General features: G+C 53.0%; 8 protein-coding genes across 8 annotated transcripts; 4 read left to right on the plus strand and 4 right to left on the minus strand.

Annotated features, from left to right (window-relative positions):
- Window positions 1-479: 479 nt before the first annotated feature.
- Window positions 480-1,386, minus strand: RHO25_007715 (uncharacterized protein; the record flags this gene model as incomplete). Its single annotated transcript, XM_023599894.2, has 3 exons — window positions 480-824; window positions 874-1,077; window positions 1,129-1,386. 3 exons carry the CDS (start codon window positions 1,384-1,386, stop codon window positions 480-482), a joined length of 807 nt encoding a protein of 268 aa, XP_023448970.1.
- A 674-nt stretch (window positions 1,387-2,060) lies between these two features.
- RHO25_007716 (uncharacterized protein) lies at window positions 2,061-3,741 on the plus strand (the record flags this gene model as incomplete). The annotated part of the gene is made up of 2 exons (XM_023599895.2): window positions 2,061-3,142; window positions 3,192-3,741. 2 exons carry the CDS (start codon window positions 2,061-2,063, stop codon window positions 3,739-3,741), a joined length of 1,632 nt encoding a protein of 543 aa, XP_023448967.1.
- Window positions 3,742-5,209: 1,468 nt separating this feature from the next.
- RHO25_007717 (uncharacterized protein) lies at window positions 5,210-5,908 on the plus strand (the record flags this gene model as incomplete). The annotated part of the gene is made up of 3 exons (XM_065602975.1): window positions 5,210-5,517; window positions 5,574-5,625; window positions 5,792-5,908. The coding sequence occupies 3 exons, from the start codon at window positions 5,210-5,212 to the stop codon at window positions 5,906-5,908; spliced, it is 477 nt and encodes a 158-aa protein (XP_065459047.1).
- A 344-nt stretch (window positions 5,909-6,252) lies between these two features.
- RHO25_007718 (uncharacterized protein) lies at window positions 6,253-6,669 on the plus strand (the record flags this gene model as incomplete). Its single annotated transcript, XM_065602976.1, has 1 exon — window positions 6,253-6,669. The coding sequence occupies one exon, from the start codon at window positions 6,253-6,255 to the stop codon at window positions 6,667-6,669; it is 417 nt and encodes a 138-aa protein (XP_065459048.1).
- Window positions 6,670-7,020: 351 nt separating this feature from the next.
- On the minus strand, window positions 7,021-8,088 carry RHO25_007719 (uncharacterized protein; the record flags this gene model as incomplete). The annotated part of the gene is made up of 1 exon (XM_023599897.1): window positions 7,021-8,088. One exon carries the CDS (start codon window positions 8,086-8,088, stop codon window positions 7,021-7,023), a length of 1,068 nt encoding a protein of 355 aa, XP_023448973.1.
- A 1,200-nt stretch (window positions 8,089-9,288) lies between these two features.
- On the plus strand, window positions 9,289-10,122 carry RHO25_007720 (uncharacterized protein; the record flags this gene model as incomplete). Its single annotated transcript, XM_023599898.2, has 1 exon — window positions 9,289-10,122. The coding sequence occupies one exon, from the start codon at window positions 9,289-9,291 to the stop codon at window positions 10,120-10,122; it is 834 nt and encodes a 277-aa protein (XP_023448974.2).
- A 153-nt stretch (window positions 10,123-10,275) lies between these two features.
- Window positions 10,276-11,286, minus strand: RHO25_007721 (uncharacterized protein; the record flags this gene model as incomplete). Its single annotated transcript, XM_023599899.2, has 1 exon — window positions 10,276-11,286. The coding sequence occupies one exon, from the start codon at window positions 11,284-11,286 to the stop codon at window positions 10,276-10,278; it is 1,011 nt and encodes a 336-aa protein (XP_023448971.1).
- A 579-nt stretch (window positions 11,287-11,865) lies between these two features.
- RHO25_007722 (uncharacterized protein) lies at window positions 11,866-13,474 on the minus strand (the record flags this gene model as incomplete). Its single annotated transcript, XM_023599900.1, has 2 exons — window positions 11,866-12,137; window positions 12,232-13,474. 2 exons carry the CDS (start codon window positions 13,472-13,474, stop codon window positions 11,866-11,868), a joined length of 1,515 nt encoding a protein of 504 aa, XP_023448972.1.
- Window positions 13,475-13,642: the final 168 nt, after the last annotated feature.

A 13,642-nucleotide genomic window follows, 5' to 3' on the forward strand; every position in this document is an offset into this window, starting at 1 on the left:
TAATCAATCCCATGCGCCAAAAATAAGCAGATGTGAAAGGGAATATGCTCCAATGCTGCTGCCTGCTGGTATGTAGTTCCTCCTCAATGCACTGATTCCATCCTCCTCCCTGTGACGACGACAATAAGAACGCCTGATTAACGACGTCTTGGTGATCCCCAAATGAGGCGTCCCATCCCTCTGAACAGCAACCCAAAATGACCGACATGTTGCATTAGAGTCGGAGGTTCGGGCATAAGCTGCAACGGCGGCTGCTGGTGTACTCTAGCGACCGTCTTGACTCGCTGAGGGAGCCTCTCGTGAGGACTTTGTGGTGGTGGCAGTGGAGGTCGAGGCTGGATTCTCTCGTGTTCGTTCTCTTGATACGCTAAAAGGAAGGGAAGACTCGCTGTCAATAAATGCAAATAATCAAGAACAAGTCCATCATCATCTCTATTCGCAACGCACCTGCATGCGAAACAGAAAAGTGACGGACTTGTTTAGAGAATCAAGCATTTACTCCGCTTCTTCTTTTTGGCAGGCAGCGTTTGGCTCCCTCTGCTGCCCAGACGTGTGCGGTCGTCGGCGAGCTCATCTTGGCCTCGTACGGCGATGTCGATGGCGGTGTCGAAGATTTCCTGTACGCCAGTGGCTTCCTTGGAGGAGCATTCCATGTATAAGGCGCCCATCTTTTGTGCAACAGTCTTGCCCTGCTCTTTCGTGACGGGTGTCAGACCTTGGGTTTTGAGAAGCTCGATGCATGTGCGCTTATGTCGGAGGTCGGATTTGAGACCGCAAAGGATTATGGGCGTTGTCGGGCAGAAGTGCAGGACTTCTGGATACCACTGGAAGGAGTTAGTGGGAGTCTCGAGCGCGAGAGAGGCTGCAGCTCACCTTGTCGAGCACATTCTCGAGTGAATTGGGGCAGTCGATTGCGAAACACACGAAGAGAAGATCTGTCTCCGGGTAGGAAAGCGGTCGCAAACGGTCGTATTCCTCTTGCCCAGCGGTATCCCACAGGGCGAGTTCGACACCTTTCCCTGATTGCTTGTGCTCGACAGTTGTGATGTAGTTTTCGAAGACCGTGGGCACGTATTTCTGTCGCAAGTCAGTTCGCCATCCCTATTGTACCAGCTCTACAGCACCCACCTCTGGGAAGTATCCCTGGCTGTAGCTGATCAACAAACACGTCTTGCCGCAGCCTCCATCTCCCACCACCACAAACTTCTTGCTGTACTCAGGCGGCGCCGTGATGTTGGTTCGTGCGCTGCTCGTGGTGTTTACGGTTCCGTCACTGCCGCGAGTGCTCCTTCGATAGCTGTCTCCGCGTCCGAGGAAGGACTTGCTGCTGTTCTTGCGGCGCAAATGGTCGTACGAAGCGTTGCCTCCGACGGCGCTGATGGTCATGCTGGGCGGTATCGATGCGGGCGTGTCGCTGGATTGTTATGCCGAAGAATGTGAAGGGAGACTGGAATGTAGTCGAGTGTTCGGCGGGAGAATGCGGTGATAATGGGCGGGTGTTGGGCGCTTCGAGTCCAGCTGCGTCGCGGCTCGCCATGTTTCCCCATGTTGGCGCAGCAACCGCTCCTCGCAGCGCCGATGACGAAAGTCAGTTCGATGCCGCTTGGCGGTGCTGTCTGCGCCCCGCGAATTGGGCTGAGAGATGCGGTCAGTATGGACATCTTTTGCACAGACACGCGCCATCGCTGCTCCACTGCTGGTCGTAGGGCTGGCGGTAGATCGTTTGGTCGCTCGTATGGTGGCAGGTGCTCTTTGGCGACGCATCGGCGAAGTGGGAGCATGGACATGCATGTGAGCCTTGGCACCACCTCGCGAAGTCTATCTCCCCTGCGCGACGACACCTCGCCCATCCCGCCGTGCTGCCGTGGTTTCAGGCGCCTGGAAAAGTCCTGCTCGCGAGCGCTGTGACGTGATATCGTCTTCCAGCCTCTTGTTCTTCGGTTTGCCGATGTTCTGGCGCAGCGAACGACTCCAGCCATATCCAGACTGACGCACTTCATCGCTGCCAAATTCGTATCGCACATGTTCGGCTTCGGCTTCGACCGAAGGCACGTCCATCCATGGCCGACTCCAAAGTGAACCTGAGGTTCCAAGCGCATTTGCGAACACCTTCACCAGACCCCGATGCTGGACTTCGAGGACTATCGCACTATGAGCGACGTCTCCCATCATGGCGATACCGCCTGCGGCAAGCGCTGATCCCTCTTGTGCGGAAGGAGACGGTCTATCTAGCCAAAGTGCAACAGGCAGCAAGAACACCACTGCTGGATTCGTACTTCGCAATGAGTGCCAATCTGGGAACGCACACCTTCTTCATGACCGCGCTGCCCATCTGTTTCTGGTGTGGCTACCCCATTCTCGGTGTGGCAATGGTTCACATGCTGGCAGCGGGAGTCTATCTGAGCGGATATGCCAAAGATCTGGTCTGCCTGCCACGACCACTATCACCACCTCTGCAGCGCATCACCATGTCTGGCTCAGCGGCGCTCGAGTATGGCTTTCCTTCGACTCATACGACAAACGCTGTTTCCGTGGCCATGTATTGTCTCCACTATCTCTGGTATGAGCAAGATCATCTATCCCTATGGAGCTATCGGTTGAGCATATTCGGCTGTCTTGCATACGCCACATCCATCAGCATTGGCCGCATGTACTGCGGCATGCATGGCTTCTCCGACGTCATCTTCGGTGCATTCCTTGGTGCTTTCATCGCAGTGTGCAGAGTTGCCGCAGGTCCTGCATTCGATCACTGGGTCTTGGCAGATGGATGGGCTCGACCTGCTATGGTGGCTCTCATCTTGGCACTGGCTGTCCGCTTCCATCCCGAGCCTGCTGACAACTGCCCATGTTTCGATGACAGTGTCGCTTTCATTGGAGTAGTCATGGGCATTACCTTTGGGATGTGGCATTATGCATCCTTGCAGACGAACAGCGCAGATCCGGTGGCCGCTTTCCAGAGCATGTACATGTTCGACAACAAGGACATCTTCAAAGCAGGAGCCCGTCTTGTGCTCGGCGTTGTCGTGATATTTGCCTGGCGAGCAACGATGAAGCCATTGCTGCTGCGCACCTTACCGCCGACCTTCCGCTTCGTCGCACATTATGGGCTACAGATGCCACGTCGATACTTTCTGCAATCGAGGTAGGTTTGCACTCACAGTGTCTGTCCTGTATCTTCTGACTTGCAACAGGGATTACAACACTGTTCCCGAACTCCGACAGGACGACAAAGTCTTGCCGCCCGCCTCCGACATCCCGAGTATGCTGAACGCCATCCGACGCCGGAAGCGCACCATCTCAGTTGGGCCGCAATCAGAGGCCGACGCTAGAGAGATGATTGCGAACCGTGAGCAAGCTCGTCAACCGAGACCACAGGCATCTGCGCCCTCGCTGCGAGTGCTGTCCACAGAAGGATCTTCGCTCGTAATGACGCCTGAAGAACCTTCCGACTCAACATCATACCTCACTGCGAAGCACAGTCAGACACATCTTTCTACGCCACCCACAAAGATCAATTCCGCTGCGAATGTGCTTTTGACTCCACCTGCGAGCGAAAATGGCACGGGCAGCGATAGTGGTACCGAAGAAGAGAAAAGCGATCGCCGAATGTTCTCCAACCTCGAAAAGCCTAGAGTCCGATACGATGTGGAAGTCATCACTAAGCTTGTTGTTTATGCAGGAATCGCGTGGCTGGCTGTTGAGGGCAACCCACTACTCTTCGCCCGACTGGGCATCACCTGAGTTCGCGTTTGATGATCTCCGCAGCGCTTTTACCTTGCGCTGTCAGTTGTCAGAACGCACGGCTTTGCACTAACAGATGAGTTGAGCTTCGTATGTCCAACTCAACTCGAGAATGCTGGACATGGCGCCCAATATCTCTTCCGTCGAAGCGTCGACATTCGATGTCATCTGCAATTGACATTGGGCACGATATGTCGCGGAACGCTCACGCGTCCAGCCGCTGCTCGAATGATGCGAAAGCCCGATTGTTCACCTCGCTCTCGGTTTCTTTCGGCGGTGAGAGACAGCATGGAGCTTACAAGAGGCTAGTCTCGCGCCCGCATTGATACCCCTGCGTTTCGAAGAGCAGCCGGCTCTGGCTTCAGACAGAATTGCAAGTGGCTCTGGGCTGATCACACGCATACGGCTTTGAAGAAAGACGAAACTGCAGGATCCATGTATTGTCAATGGTGTTGCAGCAACTGACCGGCGGGCACTCATATCGTCAACGCGAATCGTGAGCGATCATGATCAGTCAACCGTGCAGGGGTTTTGATGGCGCAAGTGACGGGATTTGGTGGGCAGCTGGGAATGGCGAAGGACCTGGAGCGACAGCTGAGTCCATCGTAGGAATTGTGGTGTACTCGGACAGTCTGCATAAGGACCGCGAGGAGCATAAAGTACACCACGGGTCGTAGGTTGACCAAAAATGGGCGTTGTAGTCGCACTCTGAAGAGAACATGAGCCACTGTCTGTGGCTGCTGATCTGATTCGCCACTTCGATTTTACTTTCGCCTCACTGCATGAAACTGCCGGCCGGTATCTGGAGGAGTCCACTTCTTCAGCGGGATGCCGCCATCCACTCGGTTGCCGAGGTCACATGCCATCACCAATGTGTTTCTGAATATCTTTTTGGGTCAATATACAGCCTGTGCCACGTTAGATTGATCTTGTCTTATCAGTGCAGTGTGGAGCTCTCGTGCCGTCCCTGGTGGTCAGCAGAAACAATCGCGACGGCTCTGATTCGCTGTTGAAACAATTTTCCGTTCCGCGAGTCGTGCGCCCGCGCATCACTTGCCCTGTGCCGCGCCGTCTTAGCCTGCTGCAGCGACATCGCGGCGGTGACAACTCTACGTGTGCCACTTCAGTCACACACACGCTTTCCGCTCGCTGAGAAACCAAGACTTCTACCACTGGACGACTGTATCTTTTCTCTGGCTCGGAATTCCTCGTACGACGGCCCTCGGGTATACTGAGTACTGCGCCTGGAAGGATCACCGACCTTATCAGACCATCAGATAGTCTCCGCTCTGTTCCATCTCTCAGAAGTAACCTAGCAGCTCCCACGACATTCAAAGATTGTCGCGCCATACCAGACTGCTCCATGCACCAATAACAAGACGCCCTGAATAGCAAGAGCGCAGAGATGATGGCGAACGTCAGCACGAGCTCCGCGCCGCCAAATAGGACAAAAGGCTTATCGCCACGAATGGCCAATCTCCTGACACAACCTTCGCAACAAGAATTGGAAGCCGCACGGCAGCTGGTAGAACATTCGCAAAGTACTACGACGACTACGCAGGCACCCGTGCAAGAGCCACAGCTGTCCCACGCGCCCTCCAATCAGTCTCAGACTTCCACGGCCTTTCCCCATGGATATCGCGAGGCAAACGAGTACGCGCAGCCTACACAAAGTTCGCCTGCAATGTCCCTGGCGAGTGCCCCCATTATGCAACCGTCACGGACATCACCATCTGCTATGAGTAATATTGGTACCCCAGGTGGCCAGATGTGCAGGTATGTCTCTTAGTCAGCACCGTCCACGCGTTCCGTCTTCTCTAACATTGGAGTAGCAATTGCGGGACGACAAAAACACCCCTGTGGAGACGATCGCCTGCTGGAGCAGTAATTTGCAATGCGTGTGGTCTTTATTACAAAGCGCGAAATCAGATGCGGCCAGTAGGACTTAAACGTGGAGCTACCAGTGCCAATCAAAACCCGGAAATTCCAACTAATGATCGAGGGACATCACCGTCTTCTGTACAAGGCGGCGCAACATATGTGTCGGCAGATCAGAGTATGCATGGGACGTGCCCGGGTGGTGGACGTTGCAATGGTACAGGAGGACAAGATGCATGTGCAGGATGTCCAGCGTACAACAATCGAGTTTCCAAAACTGCTCAAGTAGCCTTACGACAAGCCAGCGCGGAGCGAGGAGAGACATCATCAGCACCAACCGGATCAGCGCACATGCACACCGTCGTGCAAAACTACGTTTCACCATCCCAGCATTCACAAACAAACGTCGTCGTAGCATGCCAAAATTGCGGGACGACCATCACACCCCTCTGGAGACGAGACGAACAAGGCCATACAATCTGCAACGCATGCGGTCTGTACCACAAACTCCACGGAGCACACAGACCAGTGCAAATGAAGAAAGCCGAAATCAAAAGACGAAAACGTGTCGTTCCTGCCGTTTCAGGTCAACAACATATGCAGCATCCAGGCAGTCCCTTTCCGGCCGACAACATGAGCGAAGGCTCCGCCCCATCAGAACGAGGTGGACCATCATCACTCCTCAATACGCCTCTTCAACAACCCGAAAGCAGCCCCTTCGTTCATGCAGTCTCGCATGGCCCAGCGCCTATACCGGTCGACTTCACAGATGCGTTCAAACAGAGAAACGATATTGGGGAAAGCAAGAAACGATCATATTCGGCCACTCAGGATGAGCTCGCGCCGCGACTGCAGAATTTGCCACCGATTGAGAACATTGATCCCGCTTTGCCGAGAGCGAGTACTTCTGCTGCTGCGCCGGCGGGCCCTTCTTCTTCTGCGAAAGCAAAAGAGGATCGACGCGCAGAGTTGAAGAGAGAAGCGGAGAGAATGCGTGCGATGCTCGAGGCGAAGGAAAGAGAATTGGCGGAATTGAGTGATGACGGATAAGCAAAAGTCAAAACGGGAATGGGAGGTCACTCTGTGAATTTCGAGGGAGGCAAATCTGAAAGCGTTACAGCAAGATTTGTTTCTGTATCATCTCTGGTGGGCAGAATGTTATCTTTTCGCAACAAGCTGGAAGGCGGTAAACGAACAGGGTGCGGTCTGTTGTATATTTCGGCTATACTCGCACGATAGTAAATCCTTCGGGTCAGAGAATGGATCTTGTGCTCTATCAGAGCTGTATCGCTGTCCATTGAGTCGTTGTCCTCTCCAGTCCTGTGATCTGATGATCATGCTTCCCATCTGAGCATTCTTGACGCGAACATTTCACTCCTCTTCACATCCCTCGCCCATCTCTCAGAACCAGATCTTGATAAGTTCCTCGCTCACAGCACTAGGCAGTAGAACTCCCGACTCAGTGATAATGCCACTAATCAGTCCAGGCGGCGTGTAATCTACCGCTTCCTCCGGCCTCCAAGTTTTTCCCTCCTTTTGCCCCGTCTCCTTCTCATCCACCACATTCTCATTGTCTTCTCCCACCGGCCCCTCGTTCGTCCTAAATTCCACAACTTTTTGCTCAATTCCCAAGTCCCGTTGGCCTAGAGGATATAACCTCACAAATTTGTGACTCTCCGACACAACATAGAACGGTTTCCCGGCAGCTTTGGCCAACATTCCCATCTGATACGTTCCCAGTCGAGAGATGATTCCTCCGTTTTCCACGACGCCTTCAGCACCAACGAAGCATGATGTGACTTGATCGAGGCAGTAAGCAGTAGCTGTAGGTGGAATTACAGCAACGGGTATCCCACGCTCGCGAAGAGCGGAGATGTTGGCAGTGGACTCGTCGTCCATTTCTCTTTCCTTCGAAGACGACGATAGCCCTGGAGCAGGAGGTGTCACGACGTAGATCACTCGGAACCGAATTGAACCGCGTCCAGAAGAGGAGTTCGCTGTTTCTGCCGCGGATTTCAACAATGCGCCCACGACTCTTGAGCCGCCATTCGTAAGGACTGTATTTCCATCTCTGATGAAGTGCCTTCCGAATGAAGCGATGGTTTCTCGTGCGGCTTTTGCTCGTTCGACGAAGAGTTTCCCGTTCTGGATCAGATGATTGCGAACCTCGTCGAAGGAGTGGCCCGTGGTGGATGGACGCTGAAGGTTGGCGATGAGGTATTGTTGGAAGAGATCTGTGCCTGCTGACAAGGAAATACTGTTCGGTATCGAGGTCTTGAGGGATGCAGTGAGGCTTTGCACCAGATCAAGGGTTTCGGAGACGGTGGTGGAGGGTGTATTGGCGAGTGCGAGAATGAGCGATTCTATTGCTGCTACAGGCATTGTGAGGTCCGGGTCCTCGGAGAGGAGGCGATGGTAGGTCCCGACGACGTCGAAGGAGGCGACATCGTGCGATGTTGCGGATGGCATTGTTGTGGTGGTGCAGCGAGCGCTGCGACTTTGGTTGTGAAGCTACATTGTTCGAATGTGTTGCGCTTCAACTTAATTGCGGATGCGTCAGAGCTGGCAGCAGGAGGGCGGGACGGCAGGACAGAGCCGCGCGGTCCGTGCATTTGCTCCTGCCACAACTTTCGTGTCTGGTATGCGTCTACCTGAAGAACTCCATCTCACGCCCAAAGCGACCAAAAGGGGCACGAAGTGCCACTGTATCCAAAAATGGCCATTGGCGACAGATGTACTGCAGTCGGCGAACAACTTGCAGAGACAGTGCCTCCAGGATCTTTGTTCAATGCCTTCAATTGGCACAACAATATATTTCATCTCGTCGGACGAAACATGTATCCAAACGTCTTCTGGCCATTTCACTTCGCTCTCATAACCAGTTGCAGTACCCCTAGACTTATCTGGTGCACACATGCGAGCCTACAAGCAGAGTCCCCGGATCTGCGCACAAAACCAAGCACACAATTCTACCCAGAAGTTTTGTATATTCAATCATGCCATCTTCGACAATTCCATCAATTTGGAGTTCCAAAATCCTCATGCAATTGCAGGCATTTTCAAATTTCATGCCTTGCTGTTCAATAGCTCCGACGAGCGTACAGTACTGAGAGGGGCTGCGCCGACATCGGCACCCCTCACGTCGCCCCGGGATAGTCATTCACGGTAACAATATTCGAACTGTGGCTGACATAGCAACAAACAGCTGTACATCGATTCAATGCTGAGCCAATGTCTCACTTCGTTCCACAGTCTGTCAAGCTCGGGCTCCCACCCTCGTTAAGAACTCGGAGTCGTATCTCATTGCCACGCACGAACAGAGCAAGTCAACGGAACGGCATCACTGCTTCAAGGCTACACAGCACTCTACCGCTATCAGGGACTTTAGTTGTTTCGCTTGAACAAGCAATTGCAGGTCCATTCTGTACCAGGCAACTAGCAGATCTAGGAGCACGAGTAATCAAAATCGAACGTCCGGGTGCAGGAGACTTCAACCGTTACCATGATACCAGAGTCAAAGGCTTATGCAGTCACTTTGTCTGGACAAATCGCAGCAAAGAAAGCTTAGCCCTGGATCTCAAGGAGTCCGACGACCTGTCCGCCCTAAAGAAAATCCTATCGAAAGCCGATGTCCTCGTGCAAAATCTCGCTCCAGGAGCTACCGATCGAATGGGTCTCAGCTATCAAGCACTCAAGGAAAAACATCCAGGACTGATAGTCTGCGATATCAGTGGCTATGGCAGTACAGGTCCATACAAGAACAAGAAAGCGTACGATCTTCTGATTCAAGCTGAGTCAGGCTTTCTCTCTGTGACGGGTAGCCCTGGCCGGCCAGCGAAATCTGGTATCAGCATTGCGGATATTGCAGCAGGAACGACAGCTTACAACAATATCCTCGCGGCCATTATACAACGCGGTAAGACAGGTAAGGGATGCAGGTTGGATGTGAGCATGCTGGAGAGTATGGCTGAGTGGATGAGCTTTCCAATGTATTATGCCTATGATGGGGCTCCCGCTCCTGCACTAGCTGGAGCTGAGCACGCGAGTATCTACCCATATGGTCCTTTTCAGGCCAGCGACGGGATTGTTATGCTCGGGATGCAGAATGAAAGAGAATGGGGCATTTTTTGCATGCAAGTGCTTGAGAAGGCCGAGCTCTTTGAGGATGAGCGATTTGTGAGCACGAGTAAAAGGTCTGAGAACAGGAAGGAATTAAAAATGATCATCGAAGAGGTGTTCAGTAGCTTCTCAGCTGATGAAGTACTGGCAAGGCTGCAGACTGCTGGCATTGCCAATGCACGAGTCAGCAATATGCCTGGCTTGTGGAACCATGAGCAACTTAAGGCTCGCGATCGTTGGGCTGAGGTCAATACACCGAATGGCAAGATACCAGCATTGAAACCTGCAGGTGCGGCAGAAGGTATGGAGATTCGCATGGACCCGATACCAAGCGTAGGCGAGCATAGCGAAGCGATTTTCAAAGAATTCGGCATTGATCGGTGATCTGCACTGCTGTTCTACAATATATCGGGACTACCTCGCCTCTAGACAGGTCATACTGTGTTTTCCGACTCTGCTTGTGGCGGTTCCGTCCTGGTCCAAAAGATTTTTGCGCTTCACCACGCATGACCATCTTCCAAGCCCTCGGCCACATTACTACTCTTCGAAACGCGCGATAAGTACATCCATCTGGTCCTCGACGTTCTTCAGGCCCTTGATGACATTCGTGTCTGGTCCTTTGCCCGGTGTCCAGGCAGCATGAGCGAAATCAATCATCTTCACGCGATGTGTGGTTGGTCGTTCCTCTTCCTCCTCGTCCTCATCTTCGACGCTCTTCTTCAGCTCAAATGAGGTAGGAGCTCTCTCATCAACGCGCGGAGTCTTTGGAGGATTGCCCATGAGTGTGTCGAGAGCATCAGAATCGCCTTCGTAGACAATCAAGATGCTGGCGCTGTACATCCGTGATTCTGACCGCTCCAGACTGTGTCGCGCTTTCGTGATCTCGGCCAGAATCGTCTCGAGTAGTTGACGGGCATCATCTTTGCTGACACCGGCTGAGAGACCGCTGAAAAACGTCGCAAAGCCATCTTTCACGTTGTCCTTGTTGAACTGTCGTCCGTAGAACTTGTCGTAAATGTCAAAGTCCTTGCCATTCCACACTTTCATGCCAGCAATGCGGAAATTTAGCGAACCGCTTGTCGTCTCACTGGCGACTTTGTCGAGACGTTCCCCCTTCTCCGGCTTCGTCTTCTCCGGATCGTACAACAGAGCGCCAAGCTTCAAATCCAGCACATTCGGCTTCTTGAATCCCGCTTCGAGGTTCTCGAGTACAATCGCAGTTTGCGTATCCAGCGCTTTACCATGCAAGAGACCTTTGTCCTTTTCTTCCTGAGTGAGCTCCGGCTCATGCGGAGCTGTGACATCCGGAACAGCTGCCGGCGCCCCAAGCGTCAAAGTGCCCATGAAAGTCGGCATCAGCTCATAGAACTTCGGGTGCTGGTTCAGCGACTCTTGGTAGAATGCAACTTCGGCATCTGTGCAAGGCTTGATGATGAGCTCTCCGGACTCGTCTGAAAGCACTCCATCGTGGCCAGCAGCCGCATTCTCGAAAGCTTTCAGCTTCGCCTGATCCAGCGGCTTCTGTCGCGATTGCGCCGGTGAGGCCATTGCGAATGTGTTGTGACCGTACAGTGGTTTGCTCTTTTCTTTCCTAGGCGTTGCGAGTGGATTTGAGGGCAGTGAAACAAGATGAAAGCGAGGTTGTGATATCAGTTTGGGCCTCTCGGCTGGGACATACCGAACCCGATGCGGGTTAGCGGCTACGCTTTTGTTCTTAGCGCCAAGGTAGACCGGTAGATGGCACGCAGGTGAACTCTCTTGAATCATCTTGTCAAAGTGCATTCATTGTCTGCGAACATGTTTGGGATTGATTCTAATGTGTTCTATATGTACGTGGCGAGTCCGACTGCTCATACACCGCCGCCTGCTGGTCCTGTGGTCCGTTGTGGGATTTTGGCCTGACTGACATCATCGTGATCGATACTTCACACGTGGCTGAGCGACTATCGCGGCTGTCTCTGACTTCACCGCTATGCTGGAGCTTGCTGCACTGCACTCCACGCAGCCCTGCGAATGGTGCTTGCTCAGGGATAGCCTTGATAGCAGACCCTCATAGTGGGATGGAAGCAGACCTCGGCGATCTGGCTGTGCCGTTGATATGCATCTTTAAGCACAATGTGACCAGGCCTACCTGTAGGGTCGATCGTACCCATCTGCTTCCATTAGTGTAGCTTTCGGGCTGTCTAGTCCGAAGTATTCTCCTGCCGCGATCACTGCAGCCAGGAACCCCAAGGCGGTGATGACCCAACTTGCAATCGAAAAGCCAGTCGAGAAGTCATTGTCCATCGCAAAGCCGTATCCCAGTGCTGCTCCAAGGCTGATTATGATCGCAAGCATCAGTCCCATGTAGATCTTAGCGCTGTCGAATGTCTCTTTCACATCAATGTCGATGACGGCACCTGGGAAGAGCGGCAGGTAGTCAGCAAGTCTCTGGTTAGATCGAGTGACTGGGTGGCAATGAGGACAGTACTGCCTATGCACAGGGGTTCCTACCTGCTTCAATCAGTCCATCGAGGCGAGATACCCAGCGGATTGGAGGCCGCTCATCATGCTCACTCGGCGTTCCGGTAAGTGTGTTGTATAGGATTGAGTTCTTTCTACACATTCGCCGCAATTGGTTCATGAATGAATTGCGGGTCATCGCATTATCGCGAAATGTAATTGGTTGTCTGGCGGTCCGTAGCCATGCTCCTGTCTTGGGGTAGCGAATGTCTGGAAACGCGTGGAATTGCACAAAATAGACGAATGAGATCTTCTTATAAGCGGTCAGCTTCTGGACGATTCCGACTTTGGCGGTCTTCAAATTGCGGTATTGTTGGTTAAGTTTGCGCGCAAAGACGATGTCGGTCCATGTGCCGGAACGATAGGGAAAATTTTCACCTGAGTAGCGTTCGCCGTGTCGAGTGAGTACGAGTTTGAGCAAAATGTCATATTTCTCCACTTTAGAATTCCATACCGCTGCACGATCCCAGATTGCTGTTCGGTGAGGCGCACGGACTAGAAAATCACGTCTTCTTCCATGTCGTCCGGGTACTTGGTGGGTGTACGGTGGTCGATTGAAAGGGTTTTCGGGGGGTATATCATTTGGGAACATTGAACCCTGTGGCGGTCTGGGCGGTGGAGGTGGAGGAGGCTCAAAACTGACCGGCTCGTAGTCTGATCCGTATTGGAGGTTCAGACCAACTGAGGTTGTATGAGGAAGCAGAGTGTCGTCAAACCCATCGTAATAGTCATCGAGCATCTCATCAGAGCTTTGGTCGGGCTTACGTCGCCCATGCAGATCCTGGGAGGGTGACTCAGGGTACTGTCGGTTTGTGCGGCGTCTGAGCGGTTGTACGAAAGAAATGTGAGGATCTCGTGTCTTCGGTGCCGCTTTAGGTCCATGATCAGGATCAGGCTTGCGAGCAGCAGTCCCTTTCTCTTCGATTATGAGCTTTGGAGCACCCTTTTTGCCGGTATGCTCAGACGGCTTTCTATGTGGCTTAGCAGTCGACTGTTCCTCGATGATTTCGTGGTGCACGCTGTAGTACTCTTCAATACGCTCAACTGGGTCAACGGGTTGAGTGTCCCTTCGCGATGGCCTATCACGGACAGATCTCGGAACAGGTCGATGCGTTTCCAGTTGGCGGCGAGGAGTTGGTTGGCCGGAAGGCACTGCCACTCTTATGGAGATGGCGGGATCTTGAGGTGCGTGCTCCCGTGGCTCTTCATCTGTGCCCGTGCCATCCGCGGCCATGATGCTTGTGATGCTTGTGATGCTTGTATGCTCCCAGCACCAACACCAAGAGTCCACAATTCAACCCGAAAGTCTATATGAGTATATTGCACACCTTCGCATCTCAGCCTCGGCACCTCATCTGTCATCAGTGAGCATTAGTGTGCGGCTGAGGGAGATCACCTCGAA

Source organism: Cercospora beticola, chromosome 5 (assembly GCF_033473495.1).
Source record: "Cercospora beticola chromosome 5, complete sequence".
Lineage (NCBI taxonomy): Eukaryota > Fungi > Ascomycota > Dothideomycetes > Mycosphaerellales > Mycosphaerellaceae > Cercospora > Cercospora beticola.